We start from the raw sequence: 17,239 nt of genomic DNA, 5'->3' as shown, positions 1-17,239 counted from the left end.
TCTTTTCCCGTAAGTTTTCGCCTGCTGAACGCAATTATGATGTCGGCAATCGGGAGTTGTTGGCTATGAAGTGGGCGTTTGTGGAGTGGCGACATTGGCTTGAGGGAGCTAAGCATCGTATTGTGGTCTTGACCGATCATAAGAATCTGATTTACCTCGAGTCTGCCAAACGGTTGAATCCTAGACAGGCTCGATGGTCCTTGTTTTTTTCTCGTTTTGATTTCGTGGTCTCGTACCTTCCAGGTTCTAAGAATATTAAGGCTGATGCCCTCTCTAGGAGTTTTTTGCCTGATTCTCCTGAGGTCTTGGAACCAGTCGGTATTTTGAAGGAAGGGGTGGTCCTTTCTGCCGTTTCTCCTGATTTACAACGGGTTCTTCAGAAATTTCAGGCTGACAAACCTGATCGTTGCCCTGTGGGGAAGCAGTTTGTTCCTGACAGATGGACTAGTAGAGTGATTTCTGAGGTTCACTGTTCTGTGTTGGCTGGTCATCCTGGCATTTTTGGTACCAGAGACTTGATTGGTAGGTCATTTTGGTTGCCTTCTTTATCGCGTGATGTGCGGTATTTTGTGCAGTCCCGTGGGCCAAGCCTTGTTGCTCCCGTGCTAGTGGGTTGCTTTTGCCATTGCCGGTCTCTGAGAGGCCCTGGATGCATATTTCTATGGATTTTATTTCCGATCTTCCTGTTTCCCAGAGGATGTCGGTTATCTGGGTTGTTTGTGACCGATTCTCTAAGATGGTTCATTTGGTGACTTTGCCTAAATTGCCTTCTTCTTCTGATTTGGTTCCGTTGTTTTTTCAGCATGTGGTCCGTTTGCATGGTATTCCTGAGAATATTGTGTCCGACAGAGGTTCCCAGTTTGTTTCTAGGTTTTGGCGGGCCTTTTGTGCTAGGCTGGGCATTGATTTGTCTTTTTCTTCTGCATTTCATCCTCAGACAAATGGCCAGACCGAGCGTACTAATCAGACTTTGGAGACTTATTTGAGATGCTTTGTTTCTGCTGATCAGGATGATTGGGTGGCTTTTTTTGCCATTGGCCGAGTTTGCCCTTAATAATCGGGCTAGTTCGGCTACTTTGGTTTCGCCTTTTTTTTGTAATTTTGGTTTTCATCCTCGTTTTTCTTCTGGGCAGGTTGAGTCTTCTGACTTTCCTGGTGTGGATTCTGTGGTTGACAGGTTGCAGCAGATTTGGGCTCAGGTGGTGGACAATTTGGTGTTGTCTCAGGAGGAGGCTCAACGTTTTGCTAACCGACGTCGCTGTGTTGGTTCCCGGCTTCGGGTTGGGGATCTGATTTGGTTATCTTCCCGTCATGTTCCTATGAAGGTTTCTTCTCCTAAGTTTAAGCCTCGGTTTATTGGTCCTTATAGGATTTCTGAGATTATTATTCCGGTGTCTTTTCGTCTGGCGCTTCCGGCCTCTTTTGCTATCCATAATGTCTTCCATAGATCTTTGTTGCGGAAATATGTGGAGCCCGTTGTTCCCTCTGTTGATCCTCCGGCCCCTGGGTTGGTCGATGGGGAGTTGGAATATGTGGTTGAGAAGATTTTGGATTCTCGTTTTTCGAGGCGAAAGCTTCAGTACCTTGTCAAATGGAAGGGTTATGGCCAGGAGGATAATTCTTGGGTTTCGGCCTCAGATGTCCATGCCGCTGATTTGGTTCGTGCCTTTCATCTTGCTCGTCCTGACCGGCCTGGGGGCTCTGGTGAGGGTTCGGTGACCCCTCCTCAAGGGGGGGTACTGTTGTGAATTCTGCTCTTGGGCTCCCTCCGGTGGTTGTTGATGGTAATGCAGTTATTCCTGAGCAGCAGTCTTGGACAGGTGTTTCTGCTAATTGCAATTCGGACTGGGGTATTTAGCTGTGCAGGACTCATTAGTCCTGGCCAGTAGTCAATGTTCCTTTGGAAGTGTTGGTCCTCTGCCTGGCCCCTCCTGCTTGCTGCCAATTCAGCTAAGATAAGTGTTTTCTTCATTTTTTTAGACACACTGCTGTGTGTTTATTTTCTGTGCTCATCTTGTTTCTATATTGTTCCTGCTAGACTGTGCCTGATGTTTTTCTCAGTCTAGTTGGACTCGCTGGAGTCGCAGATATACTCTCCACATCTTTAGTTAGGTGGTGGAGTTTTTGTATTTTTCTGCTGTGGATATTTTGTAGTGTTTTATGCTGACCGCATAGTATCCTGTACTTTCCTTTCCTATCTAGGTAGAAGTGGCCTCCTTTGCTTATCCCTGTTTTCTGTCTGCGTGTGTCTTTTCCTCTCCTACTCATTATTTGTGGGGGCTACCTATCCTTTGGGGGTCTACTCTGAGGCAAGAGAGTTTTCCTATTTCCATCTTTAGGGATATTTAGTCCTTAGGCTGTGTCGAGGTGTCTAGGTCTGGTTAGGCACACCCCACGGCTACTTCTAGTTGCGGTGATAGGATCAGGAATTGCGGTCAGTAAAGTTACCACTGCTCCAGCGAAGGTCATTTCATGCTGCTCCAAGGCCATCTGATCATAACAGTCCAGGTACCCGGTTTTTCTTCTCCTTTCATCAATCACTAAATTATTTAAAATAGGAACACATGAGCTGTGCGCGCAGTGAACAAGCCTGTAGAGAGATGTTCACACCACTAAGAGACTTGAAAACACAAAAAAGCACAGAAAAACCAAAAACACTCTTTTGCAAAAAAAATCACAGTGGACAGCAGGTGCTAGTAAAAGGATGGAAAAAACAGGGTATTTGGTCGATACGTTTTATGCAAAAAATGTATACTAAGCCGCTCTACCAAACGTCAAGGTTTGGTGTGAACATGTCTCTACAGGCTTGTTCACTGTGCGCACGGCTCATGTGTTCCTGTTTTACATAATTGTTCTCTTGTGTCTACAAGACTGGGGAGGCCTCCACCACTCTTTTTTTGAGCCATGCGCACAAGAGCTGTTCTATCCAGTGTGTCCACATTGGACATTTCCTCTCTGAACCCTGCTCATACAGGTATTGAGCAGATGACCAGGTTTTTAAATACATCAGATAGGGATTACATACATCAGTTAGGACTGCTCTGATATGGGTATGCCTTGACGTTTGGTAGAGCGGCTTAGTATACATTTTTTGCCAAAAACTTATCAACCAAATACCCTGTTTTTTCCATCTTTTTACTAGCACTTGCTGTCCACTGTGATTTTTTTTTTTTTTTTGCAACAGTGTTTTTGGCTTTACTGTACTTTTTTGTGTTTTCACTAAATTATTTAGAAGTCTCTTTTTTTTCATGATTTTTTTTTAAATCATACAAATAACCATCATTTCAGACTTTTAATATTGTATATACTATATATTTATATTGATTCTAATTTGTCAAGATGTATCTTCTATGTACCAATTTCAAAGTCGTTCAATAATAAACACATCACTTTTACTCTAACATAATAAGGACTTTTAGATCTAACCTTTTAGCAAAGAGCAAAACTGTCTAAAACTGTCCAAATCAGTAACACACAGCTCAGTGGTATTCTCATAATTTTAGCATCAAAGGTGATCTCAAAACCATATTTTTAAAAGGTGTTAATCTCAAAACACAGGTCTCGACTGCAGACGACTGTGTTCAGTCGCCTGCAGCGTGCAGATGCCCTGTTCCTAAGAAGCAGAGTTCCCCACACATGCAGTAGATGTCTGCTATTTTACATAACAGCATATGTCTTTAATAGCAATGGCCGGAGCAGATCTCTGATCACTGCTGTTAACCATTTAGATGATGCTATATATCTACACAGCGGCTTTAATTCCCTACTGAAAAGCACTAAAAATGCATTTAATCCACACATGACTGTATTATCAAAGTTCTGTCGAAGCCAAATACCAGGAAGTATCAAAAGTAAAGCAACTTTTATTGAAAACATGACACAAATTGCAGCATCAAAAAAGCAATAAAAAAAGAACAAGAGACCTAATCTAGCTAATAGGCGTAGAAATGCTGCAGCAAATCTGCAACATCAATAACTCACCAAATACTCAGGAATATAGCCTTAAACTTAGGCTAAAACATTTCCCTCTTTCTTAACATGAAAACAATTTTCCCTTGTGTGACTTCTGATGTTTTATAAGATATCTTTTACCCAGAAAGCCTTTCCCACATTCTGAACATGAATATGGTTTATTCGCTATGTGATTTTTCTGATGTTCAACGAGATTTGATTTTACAGTAAAACATTTCCCACATTCTAAACATGAATATGGCTTCTCTCCTGTGTGGATTCTCTGATGTCTAACAAGATCTGACTTCTGTTTAAAACATTTCTGACATTCTGAACAACAAAATGGTTTCTCTCCTGTATGTATTCTTCGGTGTCCACAAAGACTTGATTTCTGAGTAAAACATTTCCCACATTCAGGGCATGAAAATGGCCTTTCCCCTCTGTGATTCTTCTGATGTTGTGCAAGATGTGATCTCTGAATAAAACATTTCCCACATTCTGAACATAAAAATGGTCTCTCATTTTTATGAATTCTTGTATGTCTACAAAGACTACATTTTGTCTTAAAATTCTTCCCACATTCAGTACATGTAAATATTTTCCCTCCATGAGGAGTCATATCCTGTTGATCATTTAGTTCTTTCGAATTAATGGGATCAGTAGATAACTCTCTGTTGAGAAGGAACAAGTTTAACGAGGAAATAGAATGTTCTCCAGAATCATCTTGTAAGACATCATTATATTCTACTTTATAATCTTGAGAAAAAGATAAATATTCCTCAAGGTTTCTGGTAAAATCACCTGAAAGAAAGAGAAACATTTCACTATTTTCTTCTATTTCAAAGTACAACAAATAAGATTTTTAAAGCTTAAAACAGAATATTTGGTAGGGTGACAAAATGTTTGTTTATAAATCACTTATGAGGCCACATCTAGAATATGGGTTCCGGTTTGGGGTTTTGCATTCTAAATAGGATATTCAAAAGTTAAGAGTCAGTTCAAAGGCGGGGAACCAGAGTATTACAAGGGATTGAAGACCTCTCAGAGGAGATCTCATTTACATGTATAAATATATGTGTAGTCAATACAAAGGACTGGCACATGACTTATTTCTTCCAAAGACCATAGTAAAGTCCAGTGGGCACTCATTAAGGGTCGAGAAAGGTGATTGTGGCAGCTGAAAGAGCAGTAACAATGTGGAATGTAATGTAATGGCAGACAGTATAGCAGCTTTTAAAAGAGGGCTAGATGATTTCCTCAATACACACAACATTCTGGGCTTTAGTTAAATTAGTGAAAAAATGTTCAAATGGTGGAGAAAGTTTGATCTTGATGGACCTAGGTCTTCTTTCAACCTATTTACCATAACTAAGTATGTAACTATTTTAGGCTAGACCCAACAGTATCCGTTGGTTTTGCAATGGTTCTTAAAGTCAGTAGCAAAGGGAACAGCGTCTTTGTGATATGGTGATAGTGGTTAAAAAAACAAAACAAGCTCACTGAGGCTATGTGCCCACGTTTCGGATTCCTGTGCGGATTTATCTGCACCATTTTTGCAAAATCCGCAGGTAAAACACACTGCAGAAGCAAAATCGATAAGGTCAGAACGGAGAAGGCAGGGAAACGACGGCGATCCCTGCACCCCGCAAAAAACGCTTTCCGGATGTGGTGAAAAATGTACTCCGATAAATGTGCCCTGATGCAGGTTTCCGAGCGCGAAACATAGGGAAACCACTTCCCGGGAGAACCGCACTCGGGTTAGGACCCAGGATCCAACAGCCAGGCCAGTAAGCACAGGGCCCTGATGGCAGACTGGGCCTTGGGAGAGCAAATCTGGTAATTCCAGTGGCCGCCAGGGAGCATTGACGACGAGCAGAGCCAACTTTGCATACCACGCTGGCGAGGCCAGTTGAGAAAGACAAGGATCGCTGGAATCCCTGCTGCCTTGATTCACCCGATGACCCGCGGAAGTAATGGAGGACGAATCTGACCCAACAAACGCAAGGTGTATCCGCCCCAATGACCTCTGGTCCCAGGGCCGGCTATGAGCCCGGGTACTTTAGGGTTTAGCCATGATGCACTCAGGTCCCCATCCGGAGTCCCCAGCGATGACAAATCTTATGGAATACCTCCGGATGAAATGACCACAAGACAAGACCCTGATGGCTGAGGAAGTCCGGCGCCCAGCTTTACACTCTCAGGATGTGAACTGTTGTGAGTTCTGTTTTTGGGCTCCCTCTGGTGGTTACTGATGGTACTGGGTGATTTGTGTTCTGCTGTCTCTGGTGTCCACCTGTTCTATTAGGATTTGGGAGTTTCCTATTTAACCGGGCTTTCTTGTCATTTCCCCGCCGGCTATCAAGGTTATCAGAGTGTTTTGTTACCTCAGCTTCTGGCTTCAGTAATCTTCAGGACAAGCTAAGTTTTGATTTTCTTGTTCCACGTTTTGCTTTATTTTTGTCTTGTCCAGCTTGCATATAATATTCTCTTTGCTGCTGGTTGCTTTAGTGGGCTGTAATTGCTCCTCATGTTCCATGAGTTGGAACATGAGTTCAAGTAATTACAGGATGGTTTTTTGAAGGGTTTTTTGCTGACCGCGCAGTTTACTTTTGTATCCTCTGCTATCTAGTTTTAGCGGGCCTCATTTTGCTGAATCTGTTTTCATACTGTGTATGTGCCTTCCTCTCATTTCACCGTCATTATATGTGGGGGGCTGCAATTTCTGTGGGGTATTTCTCTGGAGGCAAGAGAGGTCTGTGTTTCTTCTAATAGGGGAAGTTAGATCTTCGGCTGGTGCGAGACGTCTAGGATCAACGTAGGCACGTTCCCCGGCTATTGTTATTTGTGTGTTCAGGTTTAGGGTCGCGGTCAGCTCAGGTTCCATCACCCTAGAGCTCGTTGGTGTTTGTCCTTTTGTGATTCCCTGCCATTGGAATCATGACAGTATAGCCGGCCAAAATGTTTGGGCTGAAGTAGGAGGAAAAGTAGTCTGAGGAAGTTTTTTTTTTTTTTTTTTTCTCTCCTCTGAGGTTGCTGCCTAGCCTTAATTGCAGCCAGGCTGATTTTTTTTTTTTTTTTTCCTCCTCTTAATCCTTGAATGGCTCTGACCTTAGCTGTTTATCATGGACGTCCAGAGTTTAGCTTCCAGCTTGAATAATCTTGCTGCTAAGGTTCAAAATATACAAGATTTTGTTGTACATGCTCCTATGTCTGAACCTAGAATTCCTATTCCAAAGTTCTTTGCTGGAGATAGATCTAGTTTTCAGAATTTTAGGAACAATTGCAAGCTGTTCCTTTCTTTGAAATCTCGCTCTTCTGGAGACCCTGCTCAGCAGGTTAAGATTATTATATCTTTCCTGCAGGGTGACCCTCAAAATTGGGCATTTGCATTGGCACCAGGGGATCCTGCGTTGCTTAATGTGGATGCGTTTTTTCTGGCATTGGGTTTGCTCTATGAGGAACCTAACCAGGAGATTCAGGCTGAAAAAGCTTTATTAGCTCTCTCTCAGGGGCAAGATGAAGCAGAAATATATTGTCAAAAATTTCGGAAATGGTCAGTGCTTACTCAGTGGAATGAGTGCGCCCTGGCTGCAAAGTTCAGAGATGGCCTTTCTGAGGCCATTAAAGATGTTATGGTGGGGTTCCCTGCGCCTACGGGTCTGAATGAGTCTATGACTATGGCTATTCAGATTGATCGGCGTTTACGGGAGCGCAAACCTGTGCACCATTTGGCGGTGTCTTCTGAACAGGCACTTGAGACAATGCAATGTGATAGAGTTCAGTCTAGAAGTGAACGGCAAAACTATAGGCGGAAAAATGGGTTGTGCTTTTATTGTGGTGATTCAGCTCATGTTATATCAGCATGCTCTAAACGCACAAAAAAGGTTGATAAGTCTGTTGCCATTAGTACGTTACAGTCTAAGTTCATTCTGTCTGTGACTCTGATTTGCTCATTATCATCCATTTCCGTCGATGCCTATGTAGATTCAGGCGCTGCCCTGAGTCTTATGGATTGGTCATTTGCCAAGCGATGTGGGTTTAGTCTTGAGCCTCTGGAAGTCCCTATTCCTTTGAAGGGAATTGACTCTACACCTTTAGCTATGAATAAACCTCAGTACTGGACACAAGTGACCATGCGTATGACTCCCGTTCATCAGGAGGTGATTCGCTTCCTGGTATTGTATAATTTACATGATGTTCTAGTACTTGGTCTGCCATGGTTACAAACTCATAATCCAGTCCTTCACTGGAAAACAATGTCTGTGTTAAGCTGGGGATGTCAGGGGGTTCATGATGATGCACCTCCGATTTCTATCGCTTCATCTACTCCTTCTGAGGTTCCTGTATTTTTGTCTGATTATCGGGATGTTTTTGAGGAGCCTAAGCTCAGTTCGCTTCCTCCTCACAGGGATTGCGATTGTGCTATAGATTTAATTCCTGGTAGTAAATTTCCTAAAGGTCGTTTGTTCAATCTGTCAGTGCCAGAGCATACTGCTATGCGGGATTATGTTAAGGAGTCCTTGGAAAAGGGACATATCCGTCCATCTTCGTCCCCTTTGGGAGCAGGTTTTTTTTTTCGTGGCCAAAAAAGATGGGTCCTTGAGGGCTTGTATAGATTATCGTCTTTTGAATAAGATTACCGTAAAATATCAGTATCCTTTGCCTTTGTTGACTGATTTGTTTGCTCGCATTAAGGGGGCTAAATGGTTCACTAAGATTGATCTTCGGGGTGCGTATAATCTTATACGAATAAAGCAAGGTGATGAGTGGAAAACCGCATTTAATACGCCTGAGGGCCATTTTGAGTATTTGGTAATGCCTTTCGGACTTTCTAATGCTCCTTCAGTCTTCCAGTCCTTTATGCACGATATTTTCCGTGAATATCTGGATAAATTTATGATTGTGTATTTGGATGATATTTTGGTTTTTTCTGATGACTGGGAGTCTCATGTTCAGCAGGTCAGGAAGGTGTTTCAGGTCCTGCGGGCTAATTCCTTGTTTGTAAAGGGCTCAAAGTGTCTCTTTGGAGTCCAGAAGATTTCTTTCTTGGGGTATATTTTTTCCCCTTCTACTATTGAGATGGATCCCGTCAAGGTTCGGGCTATTTGTGACTGGACGCAGCCTGCATCTCTTAAGAGTTTGCAGAAGTTCTTGGGCTTTGCTAATTTCTATCGTCGTTTTATAACTAATTTTTCTAGTGTTGTTAAGCCTTTGACGGATATGACTAAGAAGGGTGCTGATGTTGCTGATTGGTCTCCTGCGGCTGTGGAGGCCTTTCGGGAACTTAAACGCCGGTTTTCTTCTGCTCCTGTGTTGCGTCAGCCTGATGTTTCGCTTCCTTTCCAAGTTGAGGTTGATGCTTCCGAGATTGGAGCAGGGGCGGTTTTGTCACAGAGAAGCTCCGATTGCTCGGTGATGAAGCCATGTGCATTCTTTTCTAGAAAATTTTCGCCCGCTGAGCGGAATTATGATGTGGGTAATCGGGAACTTTTGGCCATGAAGTGGGCATTTGAGGAGTGGCATCATTGGCTGGAGGGTGCTAGACATCGTGTGGTGGTCTTGACTGATCACAAAAATCTGATTTACCTTGAGTCTGCCAGGCGTCTGAATCCTAGACAGGCTCGTTGGTCACTGTTTTTCTCTCGTTTCAATTTTGTGGTTTCATACCTGCCAGGTTCAAAGAATGTGAAGGCGGATGCTCTTTCTAGGAGTTTTGTGCCTGACTCCCCTGGAAATTCTGAGCCCACTGGTATCCTTAGGGATGGGGTGATTTTGTCGGCCGTCTTCCCAGACTTGCGACGTGCTTTGCAGGAGTTTCAGGCGGGTAAACCTGATCGTTGTCCGCCTGAGAGACTGTTTGTTCCGGATAGTTGGACCAGTAGAGTCATCTCCGAGGTCCATTCTTCTGCGTTGGCAGGTCATCCTGGAATATTTGGTACTAGAGACTTGGTGGCCAGGTCTTTTTGGTGGCCTTCCTTGTCGAGGGATGTGCGTTCTTTTGTGCAGTCTGGTGAGGTTTGTGCTCGGGCTAAGCCTTGCTGTTCTCGAGCCAGTGGATTGTTGTCACCTTTGCCTATCCCGAAGAGGCCTTGGACGCACATTTCCATGGACTTTATTTCGGATCTCCCTGTCTCTCAAAAAATGTCTGTCATCTGGGTTGTGTGTGACCGCTTTTCTAAAATGGTTCATCTTGTACCCTTGCCTAAGTTGCCTTCCTCCTCTGAGTTGGTCCCTCTGTTTTTCCAGAACGTGGTTCGTTTGCATGGGATTCCGGAGAACATCGTTTCTGACAGGGGATCCCAGTTTGTGTCTAGATTTTGGCGGACGTTCTGTGCTAAGATGGGCATTGATTTGTCCTTTTCGTCTGCATTCCATCCTCAGACGAATGGCCAGACGGAGCGAACTAATCAGACCTTGGAAACTTATTTGAGGTGTTTTGTTTCTGCTGATCAGGATGACTGGGTTACCTTTTTGCCGCTGGCCGAGTTTGCCCTTAATAATCGGGCTAGTTCTGCTACCTTGGTTTCTCCTTTCTTTTGTAATTCGGGGTTTCATCCTTGTTTTTCCTCTGGTCAGGTGGAGCCTTCTGATTATCCTGGAGTGGACATGGTGGTGGATGGGTTGCATCGGATTTGGAGTCATGTGGTGGACAATTTGAAGTTGTCCCAGGAGAAGGCTCAGCAGTTTGCTAATCGCCGTCGCGTGGGTCCTCGACTTCGTGTTGGGGACTTGGTGTGGTTGTCTTCTCGTTTTGTTCCTATGAAGGTCTCTTCTCCTAAGTTCAAGCCTCGGTTCATCGGTCCTTATAGGATCTTGGAAATTCTTAACCCTGTGTCGTTTCGTTTGGATCTCCCGGCATCATTTGCTATTCATAATGTGTTCCATCGGTCGTTGTTGCGGAGGTATGAGGTACCTGTTGTTCCTTCGCTTGAGCCTCCTGCTCCGGTGCTGGTGGAGGGAGAATTGGAGTATGTTGTGGAGAAGATCTTGGATTCTCGTGTTTCCAGACGGAAACTCCAATATTTGGTCAAGTGGAAGGGTTATGGTCAGGAGGATAATTCTTGGGTGGTTGCCTCTGATGTTCATGCTGATGATTTGGTCCGCACTTTTCATAGGGCTCATCCTGGTCGCCCTGGTGGTTCTCGTGAGGGTTCGGTGACCCCTCCTCAAGGGGGGGGTACTGTTGTGAGTTCTGTTTTTTGGCTCCCTCTGGTGGTTACTGATGGTACTGGGTGATTTGTGTTCTGCTGTCTCTGGTGTCCACCTGTTCTATTAGGATTTGGGAGTTTCCTATTTAACCGGGCTTTCTTGTCATTTCCCCGCCGGCTATCAAGGTTATCAGAGTGTTTTGTTACCTCAGCTTCTGGCTTCAGTAATCTTCAGGACAAGCTAAGTTTTGATTTTCTTGTTCCACGTTTTGCTTTATTTTTGTCTTGTCCAGCTTGCATATAATATTCTCTTTGCTGCTGGTTGCTTTAGTGGGCTGTAATTGCTCCTCATGTTCCATGATTTGGAACATGAGTTCAAGTAATTACAGGATGGTTTTTTGAAGGGTTTTTTGCTGACCGCGCAGTTTACTTTTGTATCCTCTGCTATCTAGTTTTAGCGGGCCTCATTTTGCTGAATCTGTTTTTATACTGTGTATGTGCCTTCCTCTCATTTCACCGTCATTATATGTGGGGGGCTGCTATTTCTGTGGGGTATTTCTCTGGAGGCAAGAGAGGTCTGTGTTTCTTCTAATAGGGGAAGTTAGATCTTCGGCTGGTGCGAGACGTCTAGGATCAACGTAGGCACGTTCCCCGGCTATTGTTATTTGTGTGTTCAGGTTTAGGGTCGCGGTCAGCTCAGGTTCCATCACCCTAGAGCTCATTGGTGCTTGTCCTTTTGTGATTCCCTGCCATTGGAATCATGACAGTGAACCGCTGTGATGACTGAGTGTGACATCTCAACCCAGTGGAGAATGTATTCCACCTCACGCCTTGCCGCCCTGCTGCAGATGGTTCCGTAATAGTTGATATACGCCACAGCAGTGGCGTTGGCTAACTATATTCGGATGGGGCGACCCACCAGAGGGAGATGGGATCAGCTCAGGGACAACCGAATTGCCTGGATCTCCAAGCCGTTGATCGAAAGGGGCAGCTCCCGATGTGACCAGAGCCCCTGGGATGTGTGATCGGACACAGGCGGCATAGTCGTGGAAAGAGAATGGATTCCTGTCCCAGCCGATACTGAGGAAATGGGCGACAAAGTGCCCGAGTCCCCTGTTGAAGGGCTATGACTTTGTCTAGAGGGAAAATTATCAACCTTTGGGAGGTGTGTAGGGTCATTCCTAAAAGAGATACCAGCTGAGCCAGGAGCGGGAAAGATTTGTTTGTCTTATCAGCCACCGCCATGTCCCTTGTGAACACCCTGGGATCGGTGGTGAGGCTGAAGGGCAAAGCCTTAAATTGGATGGATGCCTCTCGGATGGCGAGATGCAGGAATCTTCGAGAGTCGGAAAGATCGAGATATGAAGGTAAGCATCCCATATGTCGATGGATAATAGGGAACTCCCTCTTCTACGTTGAAGTGATGACAGAATGGAAGAGCTCCCTCCTACAGGATCCTGACGAACTTGTTGAGTAGCTTCAGGACCAGGATGGGCCATACCGCTCCGCCCTTCTTTCTTCAGGGATGAACCGTGCTGTAGGCCGGGAGGAAGCACTGTCTTGTGTGCGAAAGACACCAGGAGACTGGCTCATTCATCATTAAGAACGGAGAACCAGATATGACAAGACAGGAATAGATGTCCGCCTACGAAAGGACCGGAAACGTTCCTGTTGAAGAAAAAGACGCCTAGACTTTTGCTAGGGAGAGAATTTTGTTTTCTCCTGTAGCGTCATAGATAAGCTAATATGGCTTCTCGCCGAATAAGCACCCAGGTTAGTAGGGCAGAGATGTAAAGGACTTTTTCGACGCAGCGTCCGTTCACCATCCATGAGCCACAGTCCGTCGGATGGTGATGTGTTATGACCTGGTGGTTAGGACAATAATGGACCTGGTGGTTAAGAGCACACGGAATGACCTGATAGTTACTAATAATATAGGACGAGCTCTGAGACGTGGGAACTCTGCTGACCGTAATCCCTAATCCTATCACACACACTAGAAATAGCCGTGGATTGCTCCTAACGCTCCCTATGCAACTCGTCACAGCCTAAGGAACTAGCTAGCCCTGAAGATAGAAAAATAAAGCCTACCTTGCCTCAGAGAAATTCCCCAAAGGAAAAGGCAGCCCCCCACATATAATGACTGTGAGTAAAGATGAAAATTACAAACACAGAGATGAAATAGATTTAGCAAAGTGAGGCCCGACTTACTGAACAGACTGAGGATAGGAAAGGTAACTTTGCGGTCAGCACAAAAACTACAAAAAGACCACGCAGAGGGCGCAAAAAGACCCTCCGCACCGACTCACGGTGCGGAGGCGCTCCCTCTGCGTCCCAGAGCTTCCAGCAAGCAAGACAAAAATCAAAATAGCAAGCTGGACAGAAAAATAGCAAACAAGAGAAAAACAAGCAGGAACTTAGCTTCTGCTAGGAAGACAGGTCACAAGAACGATCCAGGAGTGAACTAGACCAATACTGGAACATTGACAGGTGGCATGGAGCAATGATCTAAGTGGAGTTAAATAGAGCAGCCAGCTAACGAATTAACCTCGTCACCTGTGGAAGGAAACTCAGAAGCCGCAGCCCCACTCACAACCACCAGAGGAAGCCCATAGACAGAACCAGCCGAAGTACCATTCATGACCACAGGAGGGAGCTTGACAACAGAATTCACAACAGTACCCCCCCTTGAGGAGGGGTCACCGAACCCTCACCAGAGCCCCCAGGCCGACCAGGACGAGCCAAATGAAAGGCAAGAACCAGATCGGCAGCATGAACATCGGAGGCAAAGACCCAGGAATTATCTTCCTGACCATAACCCTTCCACTTGACCAGGTACTGGAGTTTCCGTCTCAAAATACGAGAATCCAAAATCTTCTCCACCACATACTCCAACTCCCCCTCGACCAACACCGGGGCAGGAGAATCAACGGATGGAACCACAGGCGCCACGTATCTCCGCAACAACGACCTATGGAATACATTATGGATGGCAAAAGAAGCTGGAAGGGCCAAACGAAACGACACAGGATTGAGAACCTCAGAAATCTTATATGGACCAATGAAACGAGGCTTAAACTTAGGAGAGGAAACCTTCATAGGAACATAACGAGACGACAACCAAACCAAATCCCCAACACGAAGTCGGGGACCCACACAGCGCCGGCGGTTAGCGAAACGTTGAGCCTTCTCCTGGGACAATGTCAAATTGTCCACCACATGAGTCCAAATCTGCTGCAACCTATCCACCACAGTATCTACACCAGGACAGTCCGAAGACTCAACCTGCCCTGAAGAGAAACGAGGATGGAAACCAGAATTGCAGAAAAACGGCGAAACCAAAGTAGCCGAGCTGGCTCGATTATTAAGGGCGAACTCAGCCAAAGGCAAAAAGGACACCCAATCATCCTGATCAGCAGAAACAAAGCATCTCAGATATGTTTCCAAAGTCTGATTAGTTCGTTCGGTTTGGCCATTTGTCTGAGGATGGAAAGCCGAGGAAAAAGACAAATCAATGCCCATCCTAGCACAAAAGGCTTGCCAAAACCTCGAAACAAACTGGGAACCTCTGTCCGAAACGATGTTCTCCGGAATGCCATGTAAACGAACCACATGCTTGAAAAACAATGGCACCAAATCAGAGAAAGAAGGCAATTTAGACAAGGGTACCAAATGGACCATCTTAGAGAAGCGATCACAAACCACCCAAATGACCGACATCTTTTGAGAGACAGGGAGATCCGAAATAAAATCCATAGAGATATGCGTCCAGGGCCTCTTCGGGACCGGCAAGGGCAAAAGCAACCCACTGGCACGAGAACAGCAGGGCTTAGCTCGAGCACAAGTCCCACAGGACTGCACAAAAGAACGCACATCCCGCGACAAAGACGGCCACCAAAAGGATCTAGATACCAAATCTCTGGTACCAAAGATTCCAGGATGACCAGCCAACACCGAACAATGAACCTCAGAGATAACTCTACTAGTCCATTTATCAGGGACAAACAGTTTCTCCGCTGGGCAACAGTCAGGTCTATCAGCCTGAAATTTTTGCAGCACCCGCCGCAAATCAGGGGAGATGGCAGACAAAATTACCCCCTCTTTGAGAATACCCGCCGGCTCAGGAACACCCGGAGAGTCGGGCACAAAACTCCTTGACAGGGCATCAGCCTTCACATTCTTAGAGCCTGGAAGGTACGAAACCACAAACTCAAAATGGGAGAAAAATAGCGACCAACGAGCCTGTCTAGGATTCAACCGTTTGGCAGACTCGAGATAAGTCAAATTCTTGTGATCCGTCAAGACCACCACGCGATGCTTGGCTCCTTCAAGCCAATGACGCCACTCCTCGAATGCGCACTTCATGGCCAACAACTCTCGATTGCCAACATCATAATTGCGCTCAGCAGGCGAAAACTTTCTAGAAAAGAAGGCACATGGTTTCATCACCGAGCCATCAGAACTTCTTTGCGACAAAACAGCCCCTGCTCCAATCTCAGGAGCATCAACCTCGACCTGAAACGGGAGCGAAACATCTGGCTGGCACAACACAGGGGCAGAAGAAAAATGACGCTTCAACTCCTGAAAAGCTTCCACAGCCGCAGAAGACCAATTGACCACATCAGCACCCTTCTTGGTCAAATCAGTCAACGGTTTAGCAACACTAGAAAAATTACTGATGAAGCGACGATAAAAATTAGCAAAGCCCAGGAACTTTTGCAGACTCTTCACAGATGTCGGCTGAGTCCAATTATAAATGGCCTGGACTTTAACAGGGTCCATCTCGATAGTAGAAGGGGAAAAAATGAAACCCAAAAATGAAACCTTCTGAACTCCAAAGAGACACTTTGACCCCTTCACAAACAAAGAATTCGCACGAAGGACCTGGAACACCATTCTGACCTGCTTCACGTGAGACTCCCAATCATCCGAGAAGACCAAAATATCATCCAAATATACAATCAGGAATTTATCCAGGTACTCTCGGAAGATGTCATGCATAAAGGACTGCAATACTGATGGAGCATTGGAAAGCCCGAATGGCATAACCAGGTACTCAAAATGGCCCTCGGGCGTATTAAATGCTGTTTTCCATTCATCGCCCTGTTTAATACGCACAAGATTATACGCACCACGAAGATCTAGCTTGGTGAACCAACTAGCCCCCTTAATCCGAGCAAATAAATCAGACAGCAGCGGCAAAGGGTACTGAAATTTGACCGTGATCTTATTAAGAAGGCGGTAATCAATACAAGGTCTCAAAGAACCATCCTTCTTGGCCACAAAAAAGAACCCTGCTCCCAATGGTGACGACGACGGGCGAATATGACCCTTCTCCAAGGATTCCTTTACATAACTCCGCATAGCGGCGTGCTCTGGCACAGATAAATTGAACAGTCGGCCCTTAGGAAACTTACTACCAGGAATCAAATTGATAGCAAAATCGCAATCCCTATGAGGAGGTAGGGCACTGGATTTGGGCTCATCAAATACATCCCAGTAATCCGACAAAAACTCCGGAACTTCTGAAGGGGTGGATGACGAAATAGACAAAAATGGAACATCACCATGTACCCCCTGACAACCCCAGCTGGACACAGACATAGATTTCCAATCCAATACTGGATTATGGACCTGTAGCCATGGCAACCCCAAAACGACCACATCATGCAGATTATGCAACACCAAAAAGCGAATATCCTCCTGATGTGCAGGAGCCATGCACATGGTCAATTGGGTCCAGTACTGAGGCTTATTCTTGGCCAAAGGCGTAGCATCAATTCCTCTCAATGGAATAGGATACTGCAAGGGCTCCAAGAAAAAACCACAGCGCCTAGCAAACTCCAAGCCCATCAAATTCAGGGCAGCGCCTGAATCCACAAATGCCATAACAGAATAGGACGACAAAGAGCAAATCAGAGTAACGGACAAAAGAAATTTCGACTGTACCGTACCAATGGTGGCAGACCTAGCGAAACGCTTAGTGCGCTTAGGACAATCGGAGATAGCATGAGTTGAATCACCACAGTAAAAACACAGCCCATTCCGACGTCTGTGTTGTTGCCGTTCAGCTCTGGTCAAAGTCCTATCACATTGCATAGGCTCAGGTCTATGCTCAGATAATACCGCCAAATGGTGCA

At 45.3% G+C, this 17,239-nt stretch overlaps 1 protein-coding gene across 2 annotated transcripts in view; it reads right to left on the bottom strand.

Moving 5' to 3' along the window:
• Positions 1-3,843: 3,843 nt before the first annotated feature.
• LOC138667096 (oocyte zinc finger protein XlCOF8.4-like) overlaps positions 3,844-17,239 on the bottom strand; it is a 49,559-nt gene continuing 36,163 nt past the window's right edge. For both annotated transcript variants that reach the window (XM_069755401.1, XM_069755402.1), the window contains one exon: positions 3,844-4,752. In XM_069755401.1, the coding sequence (XP_069611502.1) occupies positions 4,034-4,752 (719 nt within the window). In that variant the 3' untranslated portion in view covers positions 3,844-4,033. The remainder of the gene's footprint in view (positions 4,753-17,239) is intronic.

This window comes from Ranitomeya imitator, chromosome 2, assembly GCF_032444005.1.
Source record: "Ranitomeya imitator isolate aRanImi1 chromosome 2, aRanImi1.pri, whole genome shotgun sequence".
NCBI classification, from domain to species: domain Eukaryota; kingdom Metazoa; phylum Chordata; class Amphibia; order Anura; family Dendrobatidae; genus Ranitomeya; species Ranitomeya imitator.
Note: the sequence above shows the minus strand (reverse complement) of the source record. Positions and strands in the feature narration are given on the sequence as shown.